At 35.0% G+C, this 13839-nt stretch overlaps 1 protein-coding gene across 1 annotated transcript in view; it reads right to left on the reverse strand.

Moving 5' to 3' along the window:
• LOC117103978 (2',5'-phosphodiesterase 12-like) overlaps window positions 1-13839 on the reverse strand; it is a 34298-nt gene that overhangs the window by 1893 nt on the left and 18566 nt on the right. The window contains exons 3-6 of the mRNA XM_033244629.1: window positions 12803-12962; window positions 8644-8776; window positions 7537-7692; window positions 890-1010 (exon numbers count right to left, since the gene is read on the reverse strand). Coding sequence (XP_033100520.1) covers window positions 890-1010; window positions 7537-7692; window positions 8644-8776; window positions 12803-12962 — 570 coding nt within the window. The remainder of the gene's footprint in view (window positions 1-889; window positions 1011-7536; window positions 7693-8643; window positions 8777-12802; window positions 12963-13839) is intronic.

The following is a 13839-nucleotide window of genomic DNA, read 5'->3' on the forward strand; positions in this document are numbered from 1 at the left end:
CCCCACCAACCCCCTCCATTTCAAATTCCTGGATCATTAGATCTCCTGGAAATTACTTCTTCCAACTTGGGATCCCTGTATATATAGATATAGATATTGCGAGGGGCCCAATTTCTGAACAACACCTTGGCCACTGGACAAATGCAAATGAAACACGTAACCAGCTCCCAAAGGGAGTATCCTTTAATGTTACAGATTCCATTCACTGCATTGGCATGCAAACCAGGTACAAGCTTAAGCACCTGGGCACCCAAATGCAACATAGATAAAATGCTTTGCCCAAGGACACAAGCAACTGACTTGAGTTAGAATCAAATCCTGATCTTAAGAGAGAGACTGAATGGTAAACACAGCACAAACCAATCCCACCAATTTACAAATTAATACTAAACAGCATAAAAGATCCCAAATGTTGGTCAAGAAAGTGAAGGGCAAAGTAGATGACCCTGGCCTTTTGTTGGTCAAGAAAGTGAAGGTCAAGGTAGATGACCCTTTTGTATCACAAGCTCTGCACAGATTATCAAATTTTCTTTGACAAAAAACTGTTGTGTGCCCATATATAGTCATGATGTGCATATATATATATGGTCATGATGTGATGTCATCATGACTATATTTAGGCATGTCACATGTTTTTGTCGAATAAAATTTAATAGACTGGACAGGGCCTTATCATTGCCTGCATGGGTATGATATAGCTGACATTATGTTAGTAATGTTGATATAATACCATAAAATATCTAGAGAGATTCCAGATATCATGTATTAGTGGTGTGTTGTATCTTACACTGCATCTGTTGTAGGGCTTTGTGGTCACTCAAGTTTCAAATACCATTTGCCAGAACTTAAGTCTACTAAAACCTTAAACTTAATTCTTGATGAAGCTTACTTGAATACCAGTCAGCTGTTTTCTTGGATACACTACCAGTCAAGAGTAGCTCATAGGCTCCTGTTCCCGGCGTACTGTTCAAGTCGCAACAGAATATCACTGCAAGATTCTCACAACCATGCTGGAAAAACAAAATAAACAAAACAAAAAATACAAATGTGAGGTCACATTTACTTATCTAGATATATTTTGTATTGACCCCCATAGTTCAGTATATACACACTGGCTATCACACCAATGATTGAGCAATAGTTAAGCTTGTTTATGTAGCACAATTCAATAAATATTACTGCCATTACATTATTATAGCTCTGCATAGTTTGCAATGAATTGAGGAGTACTCTTTGCTGAAAATTTAAAGCAGACATAAAATTAATCTTGTTTTACAACATTGACATCCTATACATTTATACATCTAGTTTAAAGGAGGCAAGCATAGATAAAGCACCTTGCTCAGGGGCACAAGCAATGTGAATGGCCTTGGATGTGAACCCATGACCCTTTGACTGAAAGCCTGGAGCTATACTGTTGCGCCACATGTTTCATTATACAGAAACATTGTCATTATCAATGCCGCCATTCCAACATAAATGTCATAAACCGTATCCAACTTCTCAGAAATCATTTACTTTTCCAATATATATTGTTGACATTGCTTTATCATTCGTAATCAAGACTGTCAATATACATGTTCAGGGTACATAATAACAGCATACATATTTCTGTCTGTCCATGTGAGCTTTTTAGTAGAGATGTCTGTATGATAGTCTAACCACCTTTACTCTTTGAAATCATTACTAGCAATGGAGTATGACAAACTTAGGTCTGCCTGTGGTGGTAATGTAATGTAATGTACTGTAGTTCCTTGGGTATAGCCCCACTGGGGTATAAGGCAACCCCCTATGTTATGCCCAATTTTACGTACCAGTCTTTCCTCGGGCAAAAAACCCAGGGTGTGAGTTTAATGAGTACATTAGCTGTCTGTCACAAAACTCTCAGAAAAAATCCATGATTGGCCTTTGATTGAAAAAGTGCCTTTTGATGTAAAAGGATGTATCGCCCAACCTCCTCTCCTCAAAAAAAATAAATAAATAAATGAAATAAAAAAAATTCAGCCCAATTTTTTATTGAAAGGGAATGAGCTTATACTAGAGGATCTACAGTAATGTACTTGGACTAGATAATCTGCACCTTATGTTCAGACAATATCATAAATTCAAGTCTATGTATGGATGTATAGTAGAGAAACATCTCCACTCTTATCTTAGGACAGATTCCAAACCAGCAGTGTCACACATTCATCTCTATCTATGGACACAAATAAACAGACAGCATTACTTGCCTACAGAAATAAATCCAGGATCTAGCCACAAAGGTATAATGAATTGTAAGAAAGCTGTGTATCTGTTCACAAGGAACACTCTTACCTAGTTCACAATTAGTGGTAGGGCCAGTGGGGGATGGGAAAGGGGTGTGGATCTGAAGGTGGCTTATGACCCCATCAAACCAAAAGCCATTACTATTTAGACTAAGCATTTCTATGGCAGTGGCTAACAAGTCACGGGATGTGTTGGGGCTCCTGCATTCACAGCGGAATGTCAAACAATACTGCAGAGTGTTATATTACTATAAATTAATTTGAATTCTAGTAACCCTTTACTTCACTATTTGAGAGTATAGCATTTAAAATATCTATTTGTAGTGGAGCCTGGCTGCGGAACATTTTGGGTCGAAAATAAATTTTGTATAAAAGAAAGTTTTTGTCATGTGACTCATTAGCGAGTAAAAAACGTGGTATTACATTGTTTTAATTTGCTAGTTTTGGGTGTCTTTTACTGGACTATACTGTCACAGATAGAAGAGTGCAGTTTATTAGTAGAAGGGCCCTCCAGGGCCCCTTTGGACTGGGGACCCAGAGCTTCACACCCTGGAGCCCATAGGTGTTATGCCAATGTTCCATGGAGGTGAAGTCAGGGTCTAACCATCTCCAGTATCCCCTATGAGCCATTCCTGTGCATGTGCAGTGTAGCATGCTAATGTTTACTTGTCCAGGTATTAATGTAATGTGTTTGGATTTGATGTAGTGAATGTTCAAGGATGATAAATAGCCATTAAATGTCATACGGGAGTTATTCAAGGATGTTCATTCCCTCACTTCATTTTTCATTAATATACTATTCTAATTTTGAACCTCATCCTAATGATTAAAAAAATGTGTTACCCAGATAAATTTTCAGACTAGCAAACTAGACTTACTATGTCTGTTTGAAAGGAAATTGTTGATTAACAGAAATTTAAAAATTGCCAAAACTATAATAATAATAATAATAATAATAATAATAATAATAATAATAATAATAATAATAATAATAACTAGACTTACTATGTCTGTTTGAACAACAGAACATAGGGCTTTTCCCTATTGCTTTAATGAGAAATGAAGTTGAAATTGCAACAAAAAGAAAAGTTGTTAAAAGGTATAAAGTAAAAAAAAAGGAAAACCTATATAATTTTAATGAAGTGGAAAAATAAATAAAGTGGAAAAAAAAAAATGAAACCAAGCTCACTGCGACGTTATTAGTGAGACCTGAACTATGGCTGTAATGGTATTAGCGAGGTACATCGTGACTCATAACCACTGCGCACCATATGAGCCGACCTTGCATAGGAAAGTGCATTTTCAGTTCATAGCGATTCAATGACTGAAAGCAAAAATTTTTCATGCATATCACGGTAGTTTTGAGTTTAACTTAGCTGAAACTGGTTAAGCGCTTTAGAAAACGCAAATTGCGTTTAAATAATTTAATCAACTGTCAACAAAAAATATTTAAATGGTCCTCATGTCCACACCATACTGCGGATCGTCACCAAAATTGGATCATTTCTTCATTTTATCATGAAAAACTATTCTGCAAAGTGTCATTTTTATCCATCTATAACTGAGACGTAAGCAATTTAAATGACTCTCAAATTTTTACAAACTATTACAGAAAGTTTCATTTACACCCATTGAAAACTTTTTATAGATATTTACGTCTGGGATCTCAAAAATTTAAATGACCCTCCAATTTACACCCTTGACTGATTCATCGCCAACACATAATACCATCTTCCTTGTAACTTAGTTAAACTTTTTCTGAATGTTTCATTCAGATCAGTTGATCCGTTTTCGAAATATGTGGTCTGGGACGTTTTCCTTTCAATGGTCCTCAGATCTACACCCTACTCTGGATCGTCACAAAAATTTAATCATTTCTTTACTCGAACTTGACAAACTGTTATACAAGGTTTAAATTATACCCATTGATTTTTTTAAAGAGATATTTAGGTCTGGGTCCTCAGAAATTGAAATGACCCTCCAGTTTACACCCTTGACTGATTCGTTGCCAGCACATAATAACTGCTTCCTTGTAACTTGGTTAAACTTTTTCCGAATGTTTCATTCAGATCAGTTGATCCGTTTCCGAAATATGTGGTCTGGAACATTTTCGTTTAAATGGTCTTCAGATCCACACTATACTACGGATTGTCACAAAAATTTAATCACTTTTTTACAAGACTTTCACAATGTATTATAGAATATTTCATTTAGACCCATTGGTTTTTTTTTAAAGAGATATTTGGGTCTGGGTGATCAAAAAATGAAAAGACCCTCAACTTTACACCCTTCACTGGATCGTCACTAACACGTAAAAATTTCTTCCTTGTAACTTGATTAAACTTTCCCATAAGTTTCATTCACATCAACTGACCGGTTTTTGAAATATCCGGTGTAGACTGTTTGACTTTAAATCATTTTAATTGGCCCTCACATGCACACCACACCATAGACTGACACTAAATATTAGGAGGCACATCCTTGATATATGGCCTATGCTTCGGCAAAGCACAGAAAAATTCTAAGCATGGGAAGTGACCAAAGTGATGGCCAGAAAAAAACAGTGCAAAAAGATAGGAAAAACATAGGCAAGAAAAAAGAAAAAAAAAAAAAAAAATCAGAACAAAAACAATGGCTTTTCCCAGTACTGCTGGGAAAAGCCAATAAATAATAATAATAATAATAATAATTATAATGCGACATTTATATAGTGCTATTAATTAGGATCAGAGTGCTTTAAGTGTTACACTGTTGAAAAATTTATCTAGACTCTGAAACAATTAAAATACACTAACCAAAGACAAACCAAAAGAGGAAAAAAAACAACAAAGAGGAATCAAACACCGCTCCTGCAATTTATGGCGGAAGCCCGTCTGGACAATATTCACAGGTGCCATACCTACAAAATTATTTGCATATTAACAATAAAGTCGAAAATAAATATTATATAGCTATAGTTGACAAATTCTGAATTTGTAACACCTCCAGGCTTTGCTCTAAATGTAACAAAAGAATGTAATTTCTCTATAGAATGAAGAAATTTAGTGTTATCTCTAAGCCTGCAAGCTCTCCTTATGTAAGCCACCAATGCTGCAATATTACTACTCATGTCTTTTCTTGGAGGAAAAATAGAGATGTATCCATGTTTCAACAACCTCTACTCCCAACGGCTATACCTAGCTATGTTATTACATGTTTGATTGTGAAAGGTACAGTGAGGATGCAACCATGTTTTAAAGCCATGCTCCAAAGGAAATAAAAACTTTGAAATGTTTCACAAATGAATAATACACAAGTGGGTTTGGAGAAATAATCAGGGATGGTTAATAAGATAAGATACACGTTTTTTTGCAAACTAAAAAAACTGGGGGAAAGGCCAATTAGTTTTTTCAACAACCCATTAACATCTTACAGTATTCATTTGTAGAAGATATCAAAACATTTTCTTTTCTCCGGAGTCTGGTTTCAAAACAACTCCATTCCCAGGGGCTATGCAATTTTACACACTCAAGTCTGGCCATAAATGTAAGTCATAATAATAATAATAATTAACAAAACCCCTGAGGGGACCAATGTTCCTATTCCGTTATTGTTTATATATGCAAAGATGTATAGTCCCATACCCCATTTAGACTACAAAAGTGTACTGTTGTGTGATGATCACTTCAAACTGGGTCTGATGGAATAATAATAATTAATAATTTTTAACAATAATAATAACAAAATCCTAGATTTATAGAGTAACTAATGTCAAAACCCACAAGAGCTAAGCATAAACTTAACGGAATATTCAAATGAGACCAATACAAAAAAAACAAGAAGCATATTCAGAAAAGGAATGCCTGGCATTGGCAACGAACCTACCAAACCATAAAACAAAATGGGGAAGGAGACGTAAAGGCATACAGGCACAGATATTATGCCCTCTCAAACAGGTAAGTTTTAAGAAGACAATAACATGTCTTTGTATGTTCTGTAAGAGAATTCCAGAGAAATGTATTCATTTAAAACCTCCACTCAGGAGCTATTCCTTCCTATTTAAAACTGAAGCTATGTGGAATAACAGTTGTATAGTAGTATTGATTTCACCAGCAACATTGTTATCTTTTAAAGCTACATACTGTATGTATATTAATAGATAATAATTATATTGGCTATACAATCACATTGGAGTCTCACAGATCAATCAAAAGTATATTGTTTTTGTGATTCAAATTATTACAAGAACTACAAACTTTTCTAGGACAGCTATCCATTAACAAAGATCTTCCCCACTTGACAACTTGAAGTTACCTCAATGACTCAATGATGTACGCCAGCAGTAATAAAGCTACTCATAAGTTAACACCGCTTGGAAGTGCCGGTGGAAAAAGGCTAGGTCAAAATCATTTTTGACAAATTGAAACTGTCAGACGAAATATATAGGAATGTCGACAAGGAATTAATGGAACAGAAATGCAGATTGATAGAAATGGAGCTGCATTAGGTTGGACAGCTGTCAGTAAATGCACGGGAACTTGTAGTGCAGGCGACAAACATAAGGAAGACCAAACCAAAACACAGAAAATCGAAATTTGAACAGGATATATAAAAGAAAACAAAAAAACTGGTTAAAAATTATGTCAATCTTTGTAATTCACATAATTACTTCACTTTATTTAATCAATGGATTAAACACCTTTGGAACACATATATATATTGCCCATTGTTCCCCAATTGCATTTGAACCTACTAGATACCCACTAACACAGTACTCTCGGGTAGAGGGAGAAAACATGGATACAGTGCCTTGTCCAAGAACTCAAGCAAATGACCAAAGTTGGAATCGAACCTCTGATTTTCCAATTTTAAACCTGTGGCATTACTGCATACCACATTTTTCTGGATTGGTCAAAATACCACTAACAATGGAGAACAATTATTGACTTCTTTTGTGAACACAAATGATAATGCAAGTGCCATTAACAGTAGAGGCTGATCCAGGAATTCAAAATAAAGGGGGAAGGAGAAAGGGAATTTAACAGATGGAGGATCCAGAATACCTCAGCTGCACCATGTCTATGGGAGAAATGGCTGGAAATGGCACTCTCAGACTTAAATTTTTAAAATATATAGATTTAGGGGCCCACGTCGGTATGGCCCCTTAAATCTGCTTATGGGCACACATCAAATTACATACCATTATGTAAAAATCTTGAATAGAACATATTAAAGGCAAACAATATGCTGAATCTGATGTACATTTTAAATACATGATATGAGCATATACCTGTTTTTTATAAGTTTTTTTTAGATTCTCCAAGTAGCGTGCGATGATAGCTGTCTGAATGAGCCTGACGTGGCCAGCCCGTGGATGGAAGTACAAATGTGTATTCGCTACACACAACTTACGTGAAGGGTTTGCAATCTCCTCGAACACTACCACCTGAACAATGAAACAAACATGTTAATTTATTAGATTTTTGCATTCTAATGTTTCTTTTCCAATTATGTATGACAGAATTATTACACATCATTCCTATCATCTGGAGGATTTGAGTTTGTTTCCCGCCTGAATCACTTGCGAATATTTTGGAACGTACTTAGCATTCAGTATAACAAGTCTGGTAGGGCAAAACTTAATTCCTATCATTTCTCCAGATGCAAAACGCCATCAATTGCCATCAGCACCCTTTCTCAAGGTTTAATGACCAGTTAGATGTTATGCTGGCTAGTCACCGGACTATGTATAGCCACGACTCACACCTTTGCTTGATGAATATTAACAGAAAACCTCCGAAAACCCTCTTGAGATACCTCAGAGGTTTTCTGTTAATGATGTATATCAAACAGAAGGATTAATTCAAGGAAATCCAGTCGAGCTTGACTGGACTCAGTCTGGTAACCAGCATAACCTCTAAGTGGTCATTCAACCTTGGAAAAAGTGCTGATAGCACTTCAAATTTTTCCAATGATATTGCTTCAACATTAATAAAAATTGTAATCGAATGATCTTCAGAAACAAAAAACTTATCAGCACCCTTTCTCAAGGTTGAATGACCAGTAAGACTGGACTGTATATAGCTACACTCAACAAGATACGTGTGGCACCCATCCTCTACCTGATGTAATTTTTAATTTTAAAGAAAACCTCCAGAATATCCCCAGAGGGACTTTTGGCAGGCTTTTGGGGATTTCCTGTCAATATCTCATTAAACAGATGGCGTACTGTATGTGAGCATGAACTATATATACACAGTCCAATGACAAAAAAGTTAAAATCTAGTTGGTCATTTAACCTTAAGATAAATTGCTGATAGCAATTGAAATGTTGAATATTGCTTCAACATTAATAAAAACTATGATTAATAAAAAAGATTTATTGTAAATACGCTACCTGAGCTATAGATGATCTTGACTGTACACGTTTCAACATGGATTCATTTTTTGAAACACCTTGTAGAAGATCTGCATAGAGAGGATCTGTTTTGAAGGCTTCACAAAGAACTACATCATGACTTTCTAAAACCCTATGAAAAAAAACCACAATGAATTCAAAATTTAAATAGTTTTTTTTTACAACTTCACAACTTTTAATATGTAATTTGTAAATGTATGAGTAGATTGATACTTGATACAATAATCCATCTTTCACACTTTACTTGGATAGAGAGAATGATTCTTATCAGAAAGACTAACAATTTGCATAAAATAATGACCGTTGACAAAAAGAATCAAGGTTCTGGGAGTGTGTGATTAATTCCACAGCAAAACCTTGAACCTTTAGTATATAAAAAAAAATCAGAATGTTCCTGAAAAGAGGAACCTGGGCACAAAAACTCACCCTTAGAACACCGGTGGTAAGGACAAAATATCTCCTATTATTTTTAATGATTTTAAAATGCAAAAAATGCAATAAATTCTACTAGTACATTGCATCAACATATTATCAGTGAAAATTTCTTTCTGTGTTTTAAATGAAACATTAATTACACATTCTATGAAAAAATAGAAACAAACAACTACGTCAATCAAGTAGAGAAAAATATATCGGAAAAAATTAAAATATTTTATATAGAATGACAATAATAGGTCTAAAACTCTCAGTGTACAGATAATAATGTACTCTCAAAAACTGGACAACTTCTGACTTTGATTCCAAAATAGACAGCACAGTCAACGATCAATTATATGGCTGCTTCATCAAAGCTTAACAATATCTGGAAAAGCCATCTAAATAATAAGACATTTTTTTTCCGCCATTGAAAGAGTCCTCTTCTACAAAACTGACACCAGGATTCTGTGTACATTGTACACATGATGTCTAAACAAGTAGATGGAACTCAACAAAGTTCTCAAGACTACTAGCTAATGTATCATCTGACAGAGATCTATAATAAATCAAATCCAAAAAGTCAATTTCAAACTAGATGACTCCAAAACTCTGTGGGCATTGTTTTAGATGCACAACTGAGTGTATTTCTTAAGCTCTTTTCTGGAAACCCCTACAAAAAATAACTAACAACTTCGGTTTTTAGCAGAGGATGTGCAAAAAACAATAAAACAAACTCCCAGAGATGCACAAAAGAGTGTGGATGGCTGTGAACAGGAAAGGTGTTACTGTAGCACATTTTTACTCTAATTAAATGTTCTCGAGTTTAGCTCTATAATGGAAAACCAAAAGTACATTACTTAAGGAATTCATTATGCAGTACTATATTATTATTAACTTTCACAAAGGAATAATATAATGGTTTCTATCAACTAATGAAAAAAACAAATTAATCAAAAAATACTTAAATAGAATCTTTCACAAAGAATAATATTACAGTTTGCTAACCATATGGAAAAAAATGTACAATTACTTTACAACAGTATCATATTCTTGAACTTGCTTCCAATGAAAAGCCTAAATAATTCATAAGCTAATTCAGACTTGCATTCACAAAATAAAAAAGCTGTACTGCATCATGACTTGTAATTCAACTCTATGGAAACCTAAAGCAATATTATGACTTGTACAATATTGAGAACTTATTAAAAATATATTGTTTTTGGCAATCTTAGGTTTTTCTGCATCAGGGATCCCAAGTCTCTGGAGTCAATTGGAAAATGGCATTGTCTATAGCAGTCTCCCACAAGCTAAACCAATCTTCTGCAAATTTAATGTTTGCATGTTTTTACTACTAATATTATTATTGTCTCCCTGACGTCAGCTGGCTATAGGTATCATCATACATTACAAAATTCTGATGTGTTAAGAAAGCTCATTAAACCAGATCTCCCTGGGATGGCTTCTCCACACTTGGGAGTATTATTATTCTTTTTGCATTTTACTAAAGACTTCCGTGCCAAGGAAATTTTATTTTGCCTTAATCTATTTTTCTACAAAGCAGATGAACAGTTCCCCATACAAATGAGAGTTGCATTAATTACTACACACAGATGAACAGTTCCCCCATACAAATGAGAGTTGCATTAATTACTACACATTTACAGTTTGTGATTGATTTGCTTTTACGGGTGTTGTGAAAGTAGGTTTGTTTTTTATAGAATATTGTAGTAATTTAGTGATGCAATGATTTCAGATTTGTTCTGGTTTTTAAACACTGTTTGTACCACAATCATAGGCGTAGATCCCGGGGATGGGGGATATATCCCCCCCCCCCCAATATTTGACAAGGGGGGATGGTCCATTGAATCATCCCCCCCAATATTTTGACTATGTATGGGATAAAATGGAGATTTACACACTTCAAAGACAGTCACAGAAATAATTTGCACTGTATTATGCGCTTACAAAGATGAAAATTAGTATAATGTATTAATGTTGATAACATCTGGTACCAATCTAAGCTCTTCCTTCCTTAGATGTTAGATGTGCTGGCAAAGAGAGCCACATTTCACACTGAAGGGTGTGTACAACATCAGTAATGTTATGTCAATTCCAAGAATGTTTAAGTTATATCGGTTGATGAGGAATTTATTGATTAGGCCGATAATAGCAAATTGCATCAATTTATTTTGCAAAAACAAGATTTCCAGCTTCAGAGGGGAGCACATCTCCTGTCCGCACAAGGGCACGTATTGGTGCTAACACCAGGCTTGTAACAGGGGTCTTGAGTCAGAGTGGGTATTTATTTTTTTATTTTTTTTTAATTTTTATAGAGGGTAACCCTTCTAGTTTAGCCCAGTAGGTTAATTGATATTCAGGACCCTCTTTAATAACATTAAAGAACAGTACAAACAACAACATTACAACATAATAATAACAACAACAACAACAACAACAACAACAACAACAACAACAATCCTCATTCACCATCTATACACATTGAGGCCCTTCTTTTAGGTTAAAATGATCTATCTTAAATTTGTCCTTCTTGAGTTTGGGACTATTATGTGTTTAAATAACTTAATAGGATAAAACTAAAAAAAGCCCTAAAAAAATGCGCGCCGAGTGCGCAAAATATTTTTGTGTTTTTAATTCTAATTTCGTCGGAATTGATGAAAACTCCCTAAAATGTGCAATTTATAGAGAATTGGCCTACCGTAACAAGAAATGCGCGCAAAGAATTTGAGAATTTTAGGCACTTTCAGAGGATGCAATTGTCAAGGGGTGGAGAAAGATTTTCCAAAGATGGATATTTTCCCCTTGTCCCCCAGTGTTTTTAATGTTAATTTCGTTGGAATTGATCAAAACTCCCTAAAATGTGCAATTTTTAGAGGAAATTGGGCCATGTTAACAAGAAATGTGCACGAAATTTGAGGTTTTTAGGCACTTTCAGGGGATGAAAAGGCATTTATATGGGTGGGGAAGATTTTTCAAAGATAGATATTTTCACCTTGTTCCCCAGTGGTTACGCCATCGGGCAGCATAGATCAAAGGAGTTATGACAGTTTTTAAAGTGGAGAAGGGGTTGCAGAGTGTTGTGAGCTGTCTCTTATACACATCTAAACTTTCATTTTCATCAGTATTAGCAATTTACTCAGTTTCTTTTCCTCTTCTTTCTCTTTCCCTCAACCTCCCCTATTTCTTTTCTCTTATTACCCAGCCCGGTACGACGGCTTGGTCAACCCGGTAAAAACCGTCAGGGGAGGGGCAGTTTCCCCCTGCCCCCGCGCCTGTTACGACGCCAATCATCCCCCCCAATGAAAAATATTTTTCTACGCCACTGACCACAATAAATACTGGTATATACTGTAAGCTGCTGTGGAAAGTTAAAAAATTAATATTTATTAAATATATTTCAGATGAGCTACTGTAAATGTGTTAAAATAATAAAATAAAAGCTGATGTTTGATGTACAATAAAATATAGAAATTCATCGGTAAGTTTTAGGACATCAAGTTACTCAAATTTAATCTTATATACTTTGTTGTATTTAATTATATAATTTCTGATGATGCTTATAAAAGTGAAAAGTAGAATAAAATGGCTTGTCAATTTTTGGTGTGACATTCAAATTAGGTCTTGTAACTAAATATTAGAATCTAAATATATATTTCATGAAGTTTGCTTTTGTAGAGAATCCGCCACAAACATAGTACAGTACCTGAGTTTTGAAGATCTGTAAAAAATTGCTTCTCCTTCTGGTAATCCATGCTTACAACATAATAAACCATCCAAGCCACTTGTTTTCAATGACGGAACTAATGCATTTTCAAATAATTTCTTCCCAGTTTCTTGCAAGCAGATCAAATCAGCATTGTAACCTAAAAATAAACATGGATAATAAACATTGATAGGCATTTAAAATATTAAGTTTATTAAAGCAAACAATACAGACTGGCCAGCATTGCTTGAATCAAACTATAATGCTTTGGAAACAAACCATGGAAGCGGAAGGCGCAACAGTTGTTGTTCGAACTCACAGTGCAAATCACTTGTGTTTTTGGGCAAGGTACAGGACCTCATTCACCTTGTCTTTTTTTCAGTTGGTATATAGGCGGTTTGAGGCCAATATGCTGAATTATTTCATTCAGCAACACATCCCCCACCTTCTCCCTCTGCTCCACACCTGGATAATGGAAAGACTGGCAAACATGCACAACATTTAGACTTTTCTACTTCATTGCTGATCACAGACAACATTGGCAAACAATGTCATACAACCCCCTCCATGCCATTTCCAGTCAGTGGATCACTGAGGTACACATGAAACCACTTCTTCTCCATAACCTGTCATTGGGAAAACTGATATACAATGTTCAAACCTACTCCGCTTGACCACTGATTAAAGGAACACCGATACAACATGCTTTCTCCTTCACTCACTTCCCATCATTGAAAAAACTGACACACACAATGTGCAATCTTCTACACACCATTCCCTGTCACTGGAAACACTGACAAACACAGTGTACAACCTCCTCTGCTCTATTCCCTATCTTTGGAAACACTGACATACATAGTGATGACAATGTACAAGCTTCTCTACTTAAAGCCCCATTCCCGGCAAAATTTCAGTTTTTAAGAAAAATCTAATTTTTGTATAATGTTATAAAGATTTATAAATATAATATGGAATTGCTAGTTTAACTGAATTTAGACATTCCTAAGAATGAAAAAAATGTAAAATAAGACTGAAAT

Source organism: Anneissia japonica, unplaced genomic scaffold, assembly GCF_011630105.1.
Source record: "Anneissia japonica isolate Jap-2015-1 unplaced genomic scaffold, ASM1163010v1 scaffold342_len425065_cov216, whole genome shotgun sequence".
NCBI lineage: Eukaryota > Metazoa > Echinodermata > Crinoidea > Comatulida > Comatulidae > Anneissia > Anneissia japonica.